At 39.2% G+C, this 18,949-nt stretch overlaps 1 protein-coding gene across 1 annotated transcript; it reads right to left on the reverse strand.

Moving 5' to 3' along the window:
* Positions 1-1,544: 1,544 nt before the first annotated feature.
* STARD4 (StAR related lipid transfer domain containing 4) lies at positions 1,545-17,867 on the reverse strand. The gene is made up of 6 exons (XM_081090179.1): positions 17,774-17,867; positions 9,207-9,325; positions 8,228-8,277; positions 5,789-5,915; positions 4,663-4,777; positions 1,545-3,263 (listed from the first exon to the last, which is right to left on the reverse strand). The coding sequence occupies exons 2-6, from the start codon at positions 9,309-9,311 to the stop codon at positions 3,043-3,045; spliced, it is 618 nt and encodes a 205-aa protein (XP_080946305.1). The 5' UTR covers positions 9,312-9,325; positions 17,774-17,867; the 3' UTR covers positions 1,545-3,042.
* Positions 17,868-18,949: the final 1,082 nt, after the last annotated feature.

The raw sequence follows: 18,949 nt of genomic DNA on the forward strand, positions 1-18,949 counted from the left end.
TCATGTGGATAATGAGCACTTAAATGCGGCAGGTCTACATTAGAAAATACACACCAGGCATTCGTATAAAAGAATATAAAATAGCTAAATGATTTTTAATATTGATTGCATGTTGAAATGATAATATTTGGGATCTATTGAATTAAATGAACTATATTATTAAAATTAACCCCAGCTGTTTATTTTTTTTAATATTGCTGCTAGAAAATTTAAAATGACATATGGCAGGGGTCCTCAAACTTTTTAAACAGGGGGCCAGTTCACTGTCCCTCAGACCGTTGGAGGGCCGGACTATAGTTTAAAAAAAAACTATGAACAAATTCCTATGCACACTGCACATATCTTATTTTGAAGTAAAAAAACAAAACAGGAACAAATACAATATCTGTATTTGCATGTGGCCCGCGGGCGATAGTTTGAGGACCCCTGACATATGGCTTCACATTATTTTTCTATTCTACAGCAATGCTATAGAAACAGCAGGCTCTTTAATCCCAACCCACATCCTTAAATTCTTATCATTATGGAACTTGAGATAACATATTTCAATATATTAACACAAGGTTCCTGAGCTTAGATTCAAATACAACTCTACTCTTAAAAACAAAACAAATCCTATTTTATAATCTTTTTCATCATCTTCTGTATACTGGCAACTGTGCTAAACTTTGGTTAGTTATGAGTCTGCAAACAGGCAAAGTAGTCTTTGTGGGAGATGAAAATGTTCTAAAATGATTGTGATGATGGCTGCACAACTATAAATGTACTAAACAATCACTGGACTGTATACCTACAACCGGCAAATTGTATAGCATGTAAATTCAATAAAGCTGTTTGTTTTTAAGTATACAGCTAGAGCCCAGTAGATCTGAAGTGCCATTTAGAAACTGCATATAAATTTTAGGTAATTCGAATATAAATTTTCAATCCCTATGACTCAATATTGCAATGAGAATTTTTCTATGAGTATCCTGTTACTTGCAGTTGGTCCACAGTAAACAGTGGATTATGTAATCACTCACCAGAGGTATAAGTGGAATAGGACAAAGGGAACATTAGAGTAACTGGGAATGGACAGTTCATTTGTGTTTAGGGGTTCCCAGATCAGGCAATCACAGCCCTTATATACAATATTGTTGCAAATCCTTTACCCAGTCTGGGCACCTTATAACTGATTATCTGTTGGTATTTCTCCATCTTAGACAGAATACTTAAGAAACTTCCTACTCTACACTAATAAAACAAAACAAAAAAAATACATAAAGTCAAAACTAACATTTAATAAATTTCCGTGGGGAGCTAAAAATTAAACTACTGATGTTTTTTTCCCTATTACAAGAAGAAGAAAAAAAAGTGGGAGAAAAATCCAGCAACTCAAAGTTCCAATTTAGAAAAAAAATATTAATAAATTTCAAGTTAAGAAAATAGGATCATTTACACATCATTTCTGTCAGTTCTTGAAACAAATTATTTTCAATCTAAAACTTGTGAGATATTCACCATGGATAATGTAGTACTACAACCTTTTATTTATTTATTTTTTTAACATCATTGCTAATAGCAAAAAAAAAAAGACAAAAACCAGCTCAACTTTTTTCACTTTATCAAAATGGGTCTGAGGATCTAGGCTTTCTTCACACTCAGGTAAACACAGTAAAGTAAAACACAGATCAAACCTTCATGCACCTGAACCACCATATGCTCTTGTGCTTTTTGTAGTCTATCTGGCATGAATTTCCAGAGTTCACTTTACCCCATATTAACCACACACACAAAAAGGAAATAAAATGATAATAATGCAGAAAGAACTCACACTGAACACTGAAATGGATTTCAAGATGTGTGCATGTACACAAACAGATACACGCAAAAATTTGCCTGTATTAACCACACACACACACAAAAGAATTGCCTGGACACATTGAGATGCCTCAAGTTCTTATTTTAGAAGTAAACTAGGTGGACAGTTCAAAAGCCAGAGTCATTTGGGATATTAAAATCATGTAGAATGTTCCTTTAAGGCAGCCATAGAATCAAGGGACCAATTATTATTGCTCATTCTAGTTACAAAATGACTCTCTGAATGCATTTGTTATAGTTCCAGACAAAAGTTTCATCACAATTATGAATGTTTATGAAGTAGTAATATTTTATGAGTTGAGTGATACTTTTAAAACTGGAACATGTACAGAACATTCACTGAATTTGACCTAGATTCCCTGTTGCTAAATACAGGATACCACCAGCCACTTCACAAAACTCAGACTACTGTTTAATCAATGGTGTATCCCATCACATAGATGGCAGTTTTTGTACTGATTCATGCATAAATGTTTTAAGACTCCCAAAATAAATGCACATAAAAAACAATCATATTTTTAAAGATATTCACAAAATAATGCTATCTAGGTATCAAAATTGAAATGCTTTTGATTTGATTCTATAGTTACTATAATATCTACCCATTTATTTCTGATCTTTTCAATACTTAAAGCAGTGCAAGTCAGTTGATAATGAAGTTCATATTTATAAAATATAAAGAGCATTTTCTTTAGTCCAAGATATTGGCAAACTCATAGAGCATGCCAAAACTAAACCACTAATATTTAACTTTAAAAAAAAATTAGAACTTTTACAAAATGTTCATAAAGCTTTAAAATAGATTATTTTAACCTAACGGCATGAAGCTTGTGCTCTCTCTAAATTCAAAGCAGCCAAAAAATTCATACTGAGGCACTATTCATTTTCTTAAGAGTTTGAGTCAAAGAATTGTTATCTACTTCAAGGTGGATTTCTGTCATGCTCTCCATTCATAGACACACAGACTGCCATACCAAACAAGGTGCAAATAACTATTTAAAAAAACTACAATGCCCTCTCTTAGACAGCTATTTACTTTAGGAATAAAATAACACAAAAATATCTCAAATTTTTCTACAAGGTATACAGAGGAGAGAAAAGTGATGATTTTTACAGGCCATGGAACTGAAAGGAGTTGATTCAGAGGGTCATAGTACTACAAGTTTAAACGTCTTATGCCTTTCATAAGGCTTTTTGTAAATCACCATAGAAGTTGATTAAAGTGCTTGCCATGGCTGTATCTACTGCAGACTGAGGAATCATCCCACGCAGATCCGTCTGAATATAGCCTGTCAAAAGACTCTGGTTTGTATTGTCTTTAAGTGGAACACAAAACCAACCGCAGGGATGGTTATATCCACGAACAAATTCTGCTCTCTTCTCACTCCAGTCAAGGCTGACCCCTACAAGGCAATTTGAAAATAACACTATTAATAGGAGTGACTGACATAAGTCTAAAACTCTGGATATTTAAAATATTAGATTTCTTGTTTCAGTATTTGTCTTGTTATCCCTGTAGATGAAAATTCAGCCCCAAGAGGGACCATGGAAGAATGAAAAAGAGTAATTACCAAGCCGAAACCGATTTGGCTCAGTGGATAGAGCGTCGGCCTGCGGACTGAAAGGTCCCAGGTTCGATTCCAGTCAAGGGCATGTACCTGAGTTGCGGGCACATCCCCAGTAGGAGATGTGCAGGAGGCGGCTGATCGATGTTTCTCTCCCATCAATGTTTCTAACTCTCTATCTCTCTCCCTTCCTCTCTGTAAAAAATCAATAAAATATTAAAAAAAAGAAAGAATAATTACCAAGTAGATTTCTGACAGGGAGCTAAGACAGGTAATGCAGAAAACTCTAATCCCTTCAGAATGGATGGTATCATGTCATCTTGGGAACTCCTTGGAAACTAAGAATCTTAGATGTAGCATCCAGGCCTCAAGGTGCCAATAACAAACTTATGGACCCAGCCAGTATGGCTCAGTGGTAGAGTGTCGACCTATCAACCAGAAGGTCACGGTTCGATTCCCAGTCAAGGCACATGCCTGGGGTTGCAGACTTGATCTCCAGTAGTGGGTATGCCGGAAGCAGCCTATCAATAATCCTCTCTCATAATTGATGTTTCTATCTCTCTCTTCTTCTCCCTTCCTCTCTAAAATCAATAAAAATATATATTTTTAAAAAAACCTATGGTACCACCAGTCTCCACAGGCACTCCGTATGCAACTTTGGTAGTAGCTGGTCAAAAATAAACAAATAGATGTTTAACTACAACTGGCAACTCAAGTATATACAGAAAACATATTAACTTACATATAGGTATATCTTAGGAAGCAGGAACCTTCTAATAGCACTATTTTTAGTTTCAAAAGTAAAATTGTACACAACTCAGAAAAGGAGAACACCCTAACACATACCAAGTCTATCTGTGTGTGTGTGTGTGTGTGACTAAGAAGCTATTTTTCATTTACTGGATCTCTTTCTTAGAGGCAGTCATGTTATCCATGTTTGTTAGCTGTGATCTGGAGCAGCGGCTGCCAACCTTTCGGAACTCACAGACCACCAGTGGTCTGTGGACCACCGGTTGGCGACCACTGATCTGGAGGATAGCATGTAACTGGAAACAAAAACTTGAATTTCAGAACCCTTCTTGATATTGTTATTTTAATCTCTAGGGTTCAGTATTTATAAAGCTTAGGATTATAAAATAATTATGAAAACATATCTTGCATAGAAAAAAAATCCAGCCTAGAAAACTCAAATATTTAAAATAAATTGAAAGACAGTATACAGTTTTGAGATCATTACCACAAGATAAAAGCCCTCCATTATAGTCCACAGTGTAGGAGAAATCAACAAACTCTCTTGGGGAAATGATATTCCAAAGCTGACCAGCAGTAGTGTAACGCATCACACAGCAATTCTGAAGGACAAAAGGTAACAGGTGTTACTTCCTACTCTAAGGACACATACAATCATGTATCATAAGTTCATCCTTAGTAAAAAACTAATGCTCATCTAAACTGTCTTATAATTAGTAGTAATAATTCTTACAGTGATTCTGACAGGTTTAGATTTCTATTCTAAATCTCACTGCTGCTATATACACATGAAGAAGATATATAATAAAAATATATCCAAATCTCTAATTCAATAGTCACTTTGTATCCTGTATAATATTCAACATGGAAGTAGGTGGTGTAACCCTTAGGTGTTTAAGATAAAATACAAATACATTCACTAAAACACCACATAATTCAATAAAGACGTTTAGCCCAACTGGCATGGTTCAGTGGTTGAGCATCAACCTATGAACCAGGAGGTCATGGTTCAATTCCTGGTCAAGGCACATGCCCTGGCTGCGGGCTCGATCCCCAGTATGGGGCATGCAAGGAGGTAACTGATCAGTGATTCTCTCTCATCACTGATGTTTCTATTTCTTTCTCCCTCTCTCTTCCTTTCTGAAATCAATAAAAATATATTTTAAAATAAATTCAAACATGGTAAGAACTAAATTAATAAAAATAGAAAAAGACAGGAAGCCACTTTGTTTAGAGTGACATCTTTGGTCTTTGATTTTGATTTCAACAGAAAACTTACATACAATTTACCTGGAAACCTGAATATAATAGTGGTGTTTTCAGAATCTTAGATTTCAGAAAATAAATTCAGTTCTTCTGAACTTCTGAAATCTTAGATAAATAAAAAACTCAAGCTTTTTAAAAAGCAGCAAGGATTCCCCCGTGAGACCTCTGCCATGACTACTTATTCTCAAAGCAATGAATGCAAGTGTGTACACATGCTCACACCCACATGGGTACTCGCCCCCCCCCCACACACACACACACACGCACTCTCTCTTCTCTCTCTCTCTCTTACACACACACACACACACACACACACACAATCTGAAGTAATGTTTCTGAACAAATACCTCTTCAAAGTTCTCCAAAATGTCCAATGAAGTCATTAAGCTGTCCCAATCCAAGCGACAGGGACCTGGGCGTATATGGTCCATTATATCATTAACAACACCATCTATAATACCTTGGGCTTTGAAACTGGAAAGAAAAAAAAAGGCAAATACTACTGGAATGAAAATTTCAGCATGCCCTCCTACGTCGTTCGGAACTAACTAGAGCAAACGTCAATGAAGATTGATTGATTGATTTTTTTATTGTTAATCCTCACCCGAGGATATTTTTGCATTGATCTTTTGGAGAGAAAGGAAGAGAGGGAAAGACAGAGAGAAACATCGATGTGATAGAAATACATCGACTGGTTGCCTCCTGGATGCGCCCTGACCAGGGCCTGAGCCAGGGAAGAACCTGCCACCAAGATACGTGCCCTTGACTGGAACTGAACCCGAGACCCTTTGGTCCGAAGGCCAATGCTCTATCCACTGAGCAAACCAGCTAGGGCAATGAATATTTACTAAAGGGAGTAAATCCCAACAACTTTTCTGATAAATTAAGTTCTATCAATTATTTTATCAGAATATACTCTTTGTCCTCAAATCTAATAAGAAATCTGAAGGCTATATTATATGTTATCACGAACACAGTACTGGTAAAGTACCGTCATGTTATGCCATTGCCAAAAAGTCTGCAGAACACTGTAATGTTCCCATTTATTTTGCATACTATTCTTTTCTCAGTTATACTCTGACATGTTATTAGTATAAACATATTTTTATACACTGGAAGAATATATATGCAACACATATGAACAGAAGTGTAGTTATTATACAGGATATATAATTAGTTCCTAAGTCAATAAAAAGAAAAGACAGACAGTCCAAAGAAAAGATGGGCAAAGGACATGATAAAATTGACCTGAAATGTCAATAAATTTAGAAAAGATGTTCAACTTCACTCATAGTCAACTAAATACTAGTAAGATACCACTCATGTGCCTCAGATTGGCAGAAATTATAAAGTTAATAACAAGTATTAAGAATTGAGTGGAAGGGAATGAGAACTCCCTGTGGGAGCGCACTGACCACCAGGGGGCAGCTCCTGCATTGAACATCTGCCCCCTGGTGGTCAGTGTGTGTCATAGTGACCAGTCATTCCCAGTCTTTCTGCTGTTAGGGTCAGTTTGCATATTACCCTTTTACTCTATAGGATAGAGGCCTGGTGCACGGGTGGGGGCCGGCTGGTTTGCCTTGAAGGGTGTCCCAGATCAGGGTGGGGGGTCCCGCTGGGGTGCCTGGCCAGCCTGGGTCAGGGGCTGATGGCTGCTTGCAGCTGGTCACATCCCCTTCAGGGTGTGGGTCCCCACTGGGGTGCCTGGCCAGCCTGGATGAGGGGCTGATGGCTGTTTTCAGGCTGGCCAGCAACTGAAGCTCCCAGACTCTCCTTTTTTTCTTTTTCTTTTTTTAATTCTGGGATTTATTTACCTTCTAAAATTGAAACTTTGTTGCCATCACTGGAGCTGAGAGCTGGCTCCTACTCGCTCCAGCTCTGAGGCCATGGCCTGCTGAAAGCAGGTATCTGGGGTTTGTTTAGCTTCTATAATTGAAACTTTGTTGCTTTCGGAGCTTAGAGCCGGGCCGTGGCAGGCGGGGAATCTTGGCTTCCTCCATCACTGGGGCAAGCAAACCTCCTGCTCGCTTCAGCTGTATGGCTGCCGGCCGCCATCTTGGTTGGGTTAATTTGCATATCTCCCTGATTAGCCCATGGGAGGCGTAGCGAAGGTACGGTTAATTACCATGTTTGTCTATTATTAGATAGAATATGTATAATATATATATATACATAGAGAGAGAGAGAGAGAGAGAGAGAGAGAGAGACAGAGACAGAGAGACTAGAGGCCCAGTGCACAAAATTCTGTGCACTCCAGGGGTCCCTAAGCCCAGCCTGCGCCCTCTCACAGTCCAGGAGCCCTCAGGGGATGTCCGACTGACAGCTTAGGCCCGCTCCCCTCAGTGCTCCTGTGGAGGTGGGAGAGGTTTCTGGGCTTCTGGCTGAGCAGAGCTCCCCCTGTGGGAGTGCACTGACCAACAGGGGGCATCTCCTGCATTGAGCATCTGCCCCCAGTGGTCAGGGCACGTCATAGCGGCCAGTTGTTCCGCTGTTCGTTCAATTTATGTTAGCCTTTTATTATATAGGATGCTAAGAAATTAAGATCTTATCAGTCATTTCACATCATTATTTATGATCCCTTCACCATCAACTCAGTACAGAAGGGTTATGGAAATAGGCTTTGACTTCATAAGGTAACTTGCTTCTCAGAAAGTTTCAATCTTAGAAGCAGAGGCCTAATTTTATTGGCAATGATCATTTAGTGATCATTAATGTTTCTGTGTGTGTATGTATAAAACATTCAGCAATGTCTTAAGAGCTACATAAAACTACTAGAATTTACGTACAGATATCCATTAAATTCTTCTGAAGGTTTTCTCCAAATCGTGACATCTCTCTAGAAAAATAAAAATAGTAAATGGTGATAATTATATAAGTGGAACCTTGTATATAAAACTGACAATTTTATATGTCTAAAGCATTAGTCTTTGCATTAAAACTTAAGCAAATATTCAGAGATGCATAAAAGTTATTTATACCATCAAATGATCCACATTTGAATTTTTTCTCTATCCTAAAATCCTTCACATTTTATTTAAATTATAGACCTCCAAGAAATATTTTTCAGTAGCTTAATGTGACCCAAATACTGTAAAGATTCAGTGATGGCACTATCTCACTGGCCATTTATTATTTTCCTATTCCAATCTTGTCTACTGACACATTTAGACTAAGACATTAAGAATGCTAAGTATTTCATTCTGAACTCACTCATATCTTTTAAAATATTAAACAATTCACATCTGTTCTGACAGTGCTACCTTGAATTAATCCCTACAATTTTTTACTGGTAATTACCCAAGAAATTCTGAATATCAGAATAGCTAAAGCACTTAACTGGAAGAGTCCTGGATTCTAGGATTGGCTCTGTGAACACTCAGCCATATGATAATTTGGGCAAGTCATGTTACTAAAAATACTAACTGGCCACTCCCACAGCCTTGTCGAAATACTGAAACTATTCCAAAGTACCAATTACTATACTTCCTTAAATTGATAATGATACATTTTTTTGTTGACTTAAGAGGCCATTCTTTAGTCTCTTGTTCCCCAAGTCTATTCTCATGTCCAATATCTAAAGAATTACTGAAAGCGGTTACAGGATTACTGTTTGTTCCTTTATGACCTGCTAAACCACCCACTTTATTAGGAAAATTATCTATTTTGCACATCCATTTGCAGTATGGTCCACACCTTCCCATACTATTCTGAAAGATATTTACCAATTCGTTTGACAGAAGATATGCCCCAATTAAACAAATTTACCGTTTTCTTTGCAACACGCCACTTATCATCTTCAATGCTATGGTACTGGATGAGAGTGTTTTTAAGTTTAGTTGCAAAAGCAGCAGCATCGGGCAGGCCTTCCATTTTTTATTTTTTCCCTGTTACAAAGACCAAAATCAGCATCAGCAAACACCACAATTTGATGCAGTAGGGCAGGGGGTTTCAAGTGTGGCTTCATAATAGAATATCTCCTGGGGAGCTATAAAAAAAAGACCTATACCTGGACCCTACCCCAAATCAACTAGTCAAAATCTCTGAGAGTAGGACCTGGCATATAGGTTTTTTCCCTAAATATTTCTAAAGTGAGTAACACATAGTTAGGGACAAGAATAATTTTAAGTTATTAAAAACTCATATAAATAATAAAATACAATCCTATTCTTCTTTCCTAATAGAATCCAATGAAAAGGAATAAAATTCTAAAATTCCAGATCACTTAAAGAAAAAAATTGCTATTTCCAAAATACAAAAATAATACATGTCATAGCTCTTTAAAAACTTTCTTAGATTTTAGCCACTGAACATTTTTCAATTTTACTATCCAACAGATTTAGGACTCTTTCTAGCAAACAAATGAGAACCAGAACTGGAAACCTCTTCTAAAGACAGTGCTACAGAACTCCAAACAATTTCACATTTTTTAAATGCTCCACTGTTTTTAATACTGTATTGCATTTGTTGAAGTGTTACAGGATTCAATTAGTTGACAGTGTAAGGAAGAAGGTCCCATGAAGACTTAGAACCACTAGTAAGTACAGCATCAACAAATGGTTCATAATTTTAAGGAAACAATTTTAACTATATAAAATAGAAAAAGTACTATATCATTAATAATCCCAAAGACAAGGTACTATTCACCATTATTTTAAAAAGGAAATTATTACTAATATTAAAAGGTAACAAACTTAATATAAGGAATTCTGTAATGTGATGGTTTTAAAACACTACTGCAAATTCTTTGACACACCTCCCATGAAAAGATGGAGTCTAGGACTCCCAGGCTCTCTTAGGAAAGTCCATGCAGGTTCTGCAGGTTTCTTTTAGGATGATAGCTTTGGGAGCCTTTGAGCAACAAGCAAACATGCAAAAAAATCTGGCTATCCTGCAGCTGACATGTGGAAAGCCAGAGGAAGAGGGAGAGAGACACCAACCATTGCCAGATCCAGAAGCTTAATGCCTAATGGGCATCTCTTGCTTCCCTCAAACTGCCTTAGCCTTTCCATCTTAGCATTTGCTATAAAAGGATAATTGAGCCAGCTGTGCAAAGTCCAAAACCTTGAAACCACATGAGAGTCCTATCCACACCCTTCATCCCATTTACCTACAATGTTCTTGTCCTACCAGCTGTCTTTCTGTTTCTCAAATAGGCCAAGCTTGTCACGGACTTTGGGCTTTGGACTTGCTATTTCTCTGCCTGGATTGCTAGATCCCAAATTTGAGCATGACCAAAAACAACCTATAATGACAATTTTTCAATGTGAACCTCTGTCCTTAATACAGTCTTCTATTAAGTTCACTACTATAGTCTTCTTTTATTTTCTTCATAGTGTTTATCATGATCTGAAATTAAATTGTTCACTTATTGGTATACTGTTTTCTACTCTTTGGCCATGACATCCCCAACTAAGAGCAGGGGCCCTTGTCTGCCTTATTCACCACCATATTCCCACTAATGAAAACACTGCCTGGAACACATCAGGCACCTAAGTGTGTTCGCTTCAAAACAAGAATTATTTGGTCTTAGTCTTGTCTCCTTCTGGTTCCGTGGAACTCTCCAGGAAAAGCCTAACGGAGAAAAGGTTTTGGGGGGAAAGCTGCCCATTTACAGACCCATCAAGCCAAGAGAAGATTTAAATGAAATATTAAGCCTCTATGGAAATAAGGCTTCAATTCTCAACTACAGATGCATGCATTAGAACAGTGATGGCGAACCTATGACACGCGTGTCAGAGGTGACACATGAACTCATTTTTTTGGTTGATTTTTCTTTGTTAAATGGCATTTAAATATATAAAATAAATATCAAAAATATAAGACTTTGTTTTACTATGGTTGCAAATATCAAAAAATTTCTATATGTGACACGGCACCAGAGCTAAGTTAGGGTTTTTCAAAATGCTAACACGCTGAGCTCAAAAGGTTCACCATCACTGCATTAGAATCACCTTTGTTGTATTTTGTAGTAGTTGCTGCTATTGACAAAGACTCTCTCCTTAGTTCTTCTGAGTCCGATGTTTGACGAGGCCTAGCTCTTGAGTCCTTAGCCCCCTTGATTGTTTTAGCAAATATCCTGCTAAATCAGTTTAGTGAAAATTCCCCACCCTCAAAAATTCCTCATTCCACCCTCATTCAACCACTCTGGCCTGCCTTCAGCAAGAAGCCTATCAAGTTGATTTAGCCAGAATCCCTCTTACCCCTAACGTTTCCCCTTAGTAATTTTCCCTCTGGTGATATCTTCCCTGTTCCTTGGCTATAAACTCCCACTTATCCTTGTTGCATTCAGAAGGAAGTGCAGTTCTTTACTGGGGTTTCTTTTTTCCCACTGCAATAGTTCTTAAATAAGATTTGCTTTTACCACTTTAACTTCTGCCTCCCTCAAGTTTTGACACTGTTTTTAAATGTTAGCTTTCAGGGCCCACTGCTAGGCAGTGTGATTCAGTGGGTCTGTTCTGGGATAGGCTCCAGAAATCCAGGTCCTTTAAAAAGCCTCACTGATCATTCTGTTATCCAGCCAGGACTGAAAACCATTGATGGAAAAACTAAAGGTGAGAGAAATAAATCAATGTTGCAGTCAATATTTAAAGATTGCAACACAGAGCATATAAGCCATTAAAAACGATAAACATTAAAATGATACAGAGCAGTAGGGGAGGAAAAAAACTTTTTCTCTACCCTCTTAAGGTTCTGTCTCAGAATGTGCGAATTAAACTGACAAAAGACAGGTTAACAGGAGAAAAGGTACACAAATTTTATTTGATGTTAACATTTTAATTTTAGGCTCAGAGGCCTTCATAAAAAAGAAGTGTAGTGAAGACTGGGGAGGGGGGCAAGGGCTAGGTGGAGGGGGGTAATGAAGGAACATCTATAATACTGTGAACAATATAAAAAAAAAGAGAGAGACATGAAACAATGCAATGCATGATCCTGTTTGGGATCTTGGACCAGAATGAAATTGTTATGAAGGACATTATTGGGACAAGTAGCAAGATTTGAAATAAAAAACTATAGATTAGAGAAAGCAATACTGCAAAAGGTTAACAGTAAATCTGGTAGAAAGATAAGCAAGACTTCTTTGCACTATTCCAGCAACTTTTCTATAAGTTTGAAATAATTTCTAACTAAAAATAAAAATTTAATAATAAGTTTTTTAAAAGTATCCTAACACTTTAGAAAAACCAATCACATGAGGCAATCACTAAAATATTTTTATTTACCCCAAAGTTTAATCAATACAGCAAGAAAAAAAAAAGTGAAGACCCAAAGTAGTAGTTAGACCAGGGCTTATATAGCATTTTAATAAAGGGTGTTAAATTTTGGAGAAGTGACAAGATGAGGAAAAGGGATTGGGCTTCTAGGGGTGATAAATTATGGGAAGTAACTATATGGAAGAAAACAATAGAAGATAGGGTTATTTTAGGAAAGTTTGTGCAGACCATCTCGACGCCAACTTTCTGTCTCCAGTGATGAGCTGTCCTCCTCCTGATGTAGGAGAGGGGACAGAGAAAACCCTCACAAAGGGAAATGTATGTCCTACTTTTAGGCAGCTAGTGGGAGGAAAAAGAGCTCTTTTTTCATTTGCTGCTGATTAATTGCCTTCAGCTCAAAATAATCCTTATCCCAAGTGGTATATTTTGGGGTGGCATATCACAGAAACATGGGAAAGTATATAGAGAAAATTCAAAAATAGAAAATTTAGGATCTATGTAAGTGGTGCCAAATATATAACAAGTACAGGTCCTACCTGCAGACTAAAAGTGAATGAGCTCATTCAAAAAGTCTGCCAGTCGGGAATATATCCCATTTCCACTCAAGAGGCTGCCAACTTGTTAGCTAGTACAATGATCTTATTCAAGAGCATTTATGTTATAAACAAGCATAAGTTCTCAGAGAAGACTTGCAAAAGAAATTTCATTTATCTATTACAAGGATCATTATAATTAAAACAATGTTATTTAAACCCAAAGTCACCTGGCAGGTTCCTGTGGTTGGCAGATAATTTTTAAAAACTATTTGATAGAAATCAAAGATGAAATGAAAAGCTATTATTGTAAACAACGTTATCTCTGCGCAAATCCAGCACACAAAATGTAAGCAATAAAAACTACCTATAAAGATGAGAATCTTTAGTAATCATTCACTCCTACTGCTGATCAGTATGAAGTCCAAACTCCTTAATATGGCTTATGGGCTCCTTCATGCACTGGCCAAGCTTCACTACATAATTTCTACTTTTCTTTCCTGGATTCTCCTGAAAATTAAGGTAGTTCCCCCTCCCAAGTTTTCTCACAGCAACTCTGTAATGTAATTACTCGCTTATCATCTTCTCCCATTTAACTGTAAATCTTTCAGGGCAGGAAATGTGAAGTCTAGCATGCTGTAGGGACACAGTGAATAAAACAGAAAAAAAAAAAGTGGTGAGCTACTAGCCTGACTTATGGAAAACCTCAAGATATCTAAGGCAGGTCCATTTACACTAATTATCCTTGAGTTTCTGAATGACTAAAACATCCATTAATGTAATGAAACAACAATTTCTCAAAGAGGCCTACTATTTTATTTACCAAGCATCTAGTGTATACCAGGTCTTAGAATGACAGAGATGGATATAATCTAGTTTTTGCTTTCAAAATTGATTTATTCCACCCTTCAAGTAAACTTTTTTTTTTTTAACTTCAATGATAACAAAAACTAAAACATTAAAGATCATCAATGAGTTACTTTAAGGGTAGTGGAGTAGGAGATAGGAAGGGAAGAGAACAAACTACATAAAGTTGGAAAGCTCTCTTTTAGCCAATGAACTATTTAACCAGGCAGTTAACTCTTGCATGAATTTTTGTTCATCAAGATTTAAGTCCAAAAGGGAATAGCAGTTACTGTCTAAACCAGTGGTTCTCAACCTTCTGGCCCTTTAAATACAGTTCCTCATGTTGTGACCCAACCATAAAATTATTTTCGTTGCTACTTCATAACTGTAATGTTGCTACTGTTATGAATCGTAATGTAAATATCTGATATGCAGTATGGTCTTAGGCGACCCCTGTGAAAGGGTCGTTCGACCGCCAAAGGGGTCGCGACCCATAGGTTGAGAACCGATGGAACCATCCGTGGGTGTGCAGGCATGACAGAGGATCTCTAGAAATATATTCCAAGACCAAAAAGGGGCAATATTGGGGTTACCAAAGTCTTGGCATTCTCCTAATACAGTGGTCAGCAAACTCATTAGTCAACAGAGCCCAAATATCAACAGTACAATGACTGAAATTTCTTTTGAGAGCCAAATTTTTTAAACTTAAACTATATAGGTAGGTACATTGTTATTAACTTAACTGGGGTACTCCTAAGGCTTAGGAAGCCACACTCAAGGGGCCAAAGAGCCGCCATGTGGCTCGCAAGCCACAGTTTGCCGACCAAGGTCCTAATATAACAGGGTATTCATGCTAATTTAATGGAAAGCATACCATATGCCCTCCTGCAATCTCCACCTATGGAGAATGTCAGGAAATGTTTTAAATGCCATTTTGAACTCCCTCATTAATTCTTTTATTCCCTTTCTTGACCTTTTATCAAGAAACTCTCCAACTCTACCACTTACATTTCAGAGAGAACAGGTACCACTTAACTTTATCAGAATCTAAGAGCTCCATATATAAGATTATATGCTCTTGACAGTTTTATTACACAGTGCTGGGTAATGTCTATTTTCATGTTTTACTTACCTTAACCTTTTTGTTCATGTTTCCTATGTCCATATTTTTGAAGTGATCACTGGTGTAGACAGTGGGTGTCATCATAGAGTGGGCAGCTTTCCCCAGTTAAAATTTTTCTACAAGCACCATACTCATTGATAAAATACAACCCCAATTTTTGTCAAATGTATGTCCAGAGAAATGGCCACAGGTTGTATTTTTTTTTTTTTTAAACATACTTCACTGATTTTCTACAGAGAGGAAGGGAGAGTGACAGAGAGCTAGAAACATCGATGAGAGAGAAGCATCTATCAGCCGCCTCCTGCACACTCCTCACTGGGGATGTGCCCGCAACCAAGGCACACGCCCCCGACCGGAATCTTTCCCGGGACCCCCCCCTCCCCCCCCAGTCCCCAGGCCAATGCTCTATCCAGTGAGCCAAACCAGCTAGGGCCACAGGTTGTATTTTATAGAACATAATAAAACCCTAATAAAAAGTGAATGCCATAAAAATCTGTTTCTATTTATATTAAGTAAAATTAAGTCACAATTCATTTTTTAAAGAAGCTCATATAGAAATCGACCTTCCATTAACCAATAGATATGAGTTTCATTTATGTGAATAACTTCAATTTAACATACCATAGATTTTCTCATAAGATGTGGTGCAAACCAACACCTTGTAAATTAAATTGTATTTACCTAAGATAAAAATTTTGGCACATGCATGATTTCCAATCAATCTTGAATTGGCAATTTAGCTTTTCTAACTCAGTCAACTATGGAGTTTCTCTTTTTGAGAGTTAGCTGTAGCATTTGCAACAGGAAAGCCTATTCTGCAATGTGACTAATGTTCCTGTTTTAGTGCTCACTTTGACTGATTTTAGCACAAGCTTTACAACAATGTTGAGACTTTTTACAACACTTAAGGCAATAATTCTAATATCACAACTTTAAGTTTATGTCCAAGTTAATAGTGTTCAAGCTCCTAATGCTCTAATCCTTTATTTAAAATAATAAAGCTAACATTTTAAAATCATTTACTGTGCGATCAACTTTTGGGCCACTTTAAATCGTATTTTTTCATTTACTCTTCATAAAGAACCTTAAGAGCCACCCTATAACTATTCCTAATTTACAGAAAGGGAACAGAGAGCAATAGGGAAATCAGGTCCCTTGTCCAAGACCAGAGAGCTAGTAAGCGATGGAGCCAGAATTCCAACCCAGGGCTTCTGCCTTCAGAGGCTAAGGATCTATTCTGTAAAACGCTGAAAGCTGATCACTGACGAGAGGAGACTTTACATTAAAAATATGACTATGCAGTAGTAAAAAGGAATCTCTCATCTGTTGAGACAGCATGGAGGGACCTGGAGAGAATCACGCTAAGGGAAATAAGTCAGTCAGAGAGAGACAAGTATCACATGATCTCACTCATATGTGGAACCTAAGTAACAAACTGATGAACTTAGTGGATCCAGAGACATGGAAGCATGGAACAGAGTGCAGAATCTGAGGGAAGGCTGGGGAGGGTGGGTGGGTGGGTGGGTGGGAAGTAATCAACCAAGAACTCTGGGGCGGGGGCAGGTTGGAGGGGGTCAATGGGGGAAAAAGGAGGACATGTGTAATACTTTCAACAATAAAGAATCATTTTTAAGTATATATATATATATATATATATATATATATATATATATAACAAATATGGCAAATATAACAAAATATGACAAATATCATATTGAATTTGTCATATTTTGTTCTGGTTTCTGAACCCAAAATAGCTCAGGTAATCCTTTTTCTTTAAATATCTTTTTATTGATTTCAGAGAGGAAAAGAGAGACAGAAACCTCAATGATGAGAGAGAATCCTGGATCGGCTGCCTCCTGCACGCCCCCCACTGGGGATGGAGCCACCAACCCGGGCATGTGCCCTTGACCAGAGTAGAACCAGGGACCCTTCAGTCAGACCCTTTAGGCCGACACTGCCACTGAGCCAAACCAGCTAGGGCTCAGGCGATCCTTCCTAATGGCGAATTAAGGGTAACAGTAATAAGCGAATTTATTGAGGAGCTACATGAGCTTATCCGCTTAGCACCGAACTTGGAAGGCACCTCCAGGAAGCACTGGAAAAAGCGGTCTTTTATCCCCATCATCTTAGTCAATGCTTACTGTGAGAGGATGGATACTGGGTTGTCTGAGCTTCTACCCAAACCTAGGCAGCACGGTGCCCCGCACAGAACGTGACCTCGGGAATCTTCACCGCGGCCCGAGAAGGGAGGTTACTACCGCCCCTTCCCCACTGCACAAATGAAGAAACGGAGGCCTCACCGGTGCCCAAATCCTGAAGCCGGCGAGCAGTGTGGAGAGGCAGGGGGCAAGCCCTGGGTTACTTCTGGATCGCCCTCGCCCCTCCCTGGGACTCAACGTTCTTTCTCACCTGTGAGATCTACACCCTCCGGGAGGCCAGGGTGAGCCATCTCCGCCCTCCACGGCCGCCTCCACGGCCGCCTCCCCGACCCCACTCCACGCAAAAGCTCCGGGAAAAGGTACCGGGCTGGGCGCCAAGGACGCCCGCCGGTCGCCCTCCCTGCCTCCCTCGGGGCCGCCTCAGGGCCCCGCGCCCCCGCGCACCCAGCAAGGCTACCTGAGCAGAAGCGAGGAGCGAGGGGCGCGCAGCTGGGAAGCGCCAGGCCAGGAACCGACTCACCGCTCTCCGAAACACCGACGCGTTCAGCTCCCCAAGCTTCCCCGCCCATCGGGGCAGCGGGCGACGGCAGCCAATAGGCGTCAAGCCGCTGCAGGTCTCAGCCAATGAGAAGGCACCAAGCTGCACAGGGGAAGGCGGGCCGAACCTCTAGCCACGCCCGCGGCTCGAACCCGGTGCCCCGAGGGCTAGTCGCTGAAGTTGGCCCGAGCAACCTGTGTTTGCTTGGATTGGCTGGCGTGGCGGCGTGCGGAGTGCTGATTGGTCCCCAGGAGATGGAATGATTCCGCGTGGGTGGGAGGTGGCGGGAACCGGCCAGGGTTCCTTGGTTACGAAGTTTCCTCTGGGTTTGTCTCGGGCTGGGTGTCCCAGGGCCTATTCCCGCTGGGAGAAACACACACACAGAGGGAGTGCATGGTGACGGTAAGGGGTTAGGCTGGCTTAATCTCCTCGACTATTCAGATGTCGTACCACGCAGCTGCACTACCCCCCAGGACCGAAGTCAAAGCAGAGAAGGCGCCTGGGCTGAGGGTGACGCGCCCCTCTGCCCCCACTTCTCCTGACTTAGAGTTGAGGACGCACATAAACAAAGTCATTGCCGCAGGGCGAATCTGTGTTCTCAGATAAGGGAATTTAGAGGGCAAACAACCTTGACATTAGAGAAGAGGTGTGGCAGGTGGCTTTAGCAGCCTCTTAAAGTGTTCTGGTTTTCATCTCTTTGAAGGTAACTTTTTTTTTTATTTCAAGTCATTTTATTTATTTTTAAGCAAGTTTACTTTTAATATGTAGAATCTGATCCAGAAAGAAATTTTAAATGATCGTAGTGGCCCAAATGGTCCCATATATATATACAGACAGATAATGTCCCCAAGAAAGGACATATTCCCTGAGCTGCAGATTTGATGGCAGAGCTGAGTTATGACCCCAAGAATTCTGGATTTTTCTTGCAGAACCAAAGCAGTTCTGGTTAGAAACTCTCAAAGAAGGATCCCTGTGCTGCAGCTGGTTGCTGGGTGGATAGGACCAATAAAACTGCAAGATGTGCCACGAGGTATGAAGTAGGGACTTGATTTCCACTTAAAAGTTGTGGAGGTGGGCAGCAGATCAGATGAAAGA

The sequence above is a fragment of the Myotis nattereri genome (assembly GCF_964212035.1).
Source record: "Myotis nattereri genome assembly, chromosome: 4".
Taxonomy (NCBI): domain Eukaryota; kingdom Metazoa; phylum Chordata; class Mammalia; order Chiroptera; family Vespertilionidae; genus Myotis; species Myotis nattereri.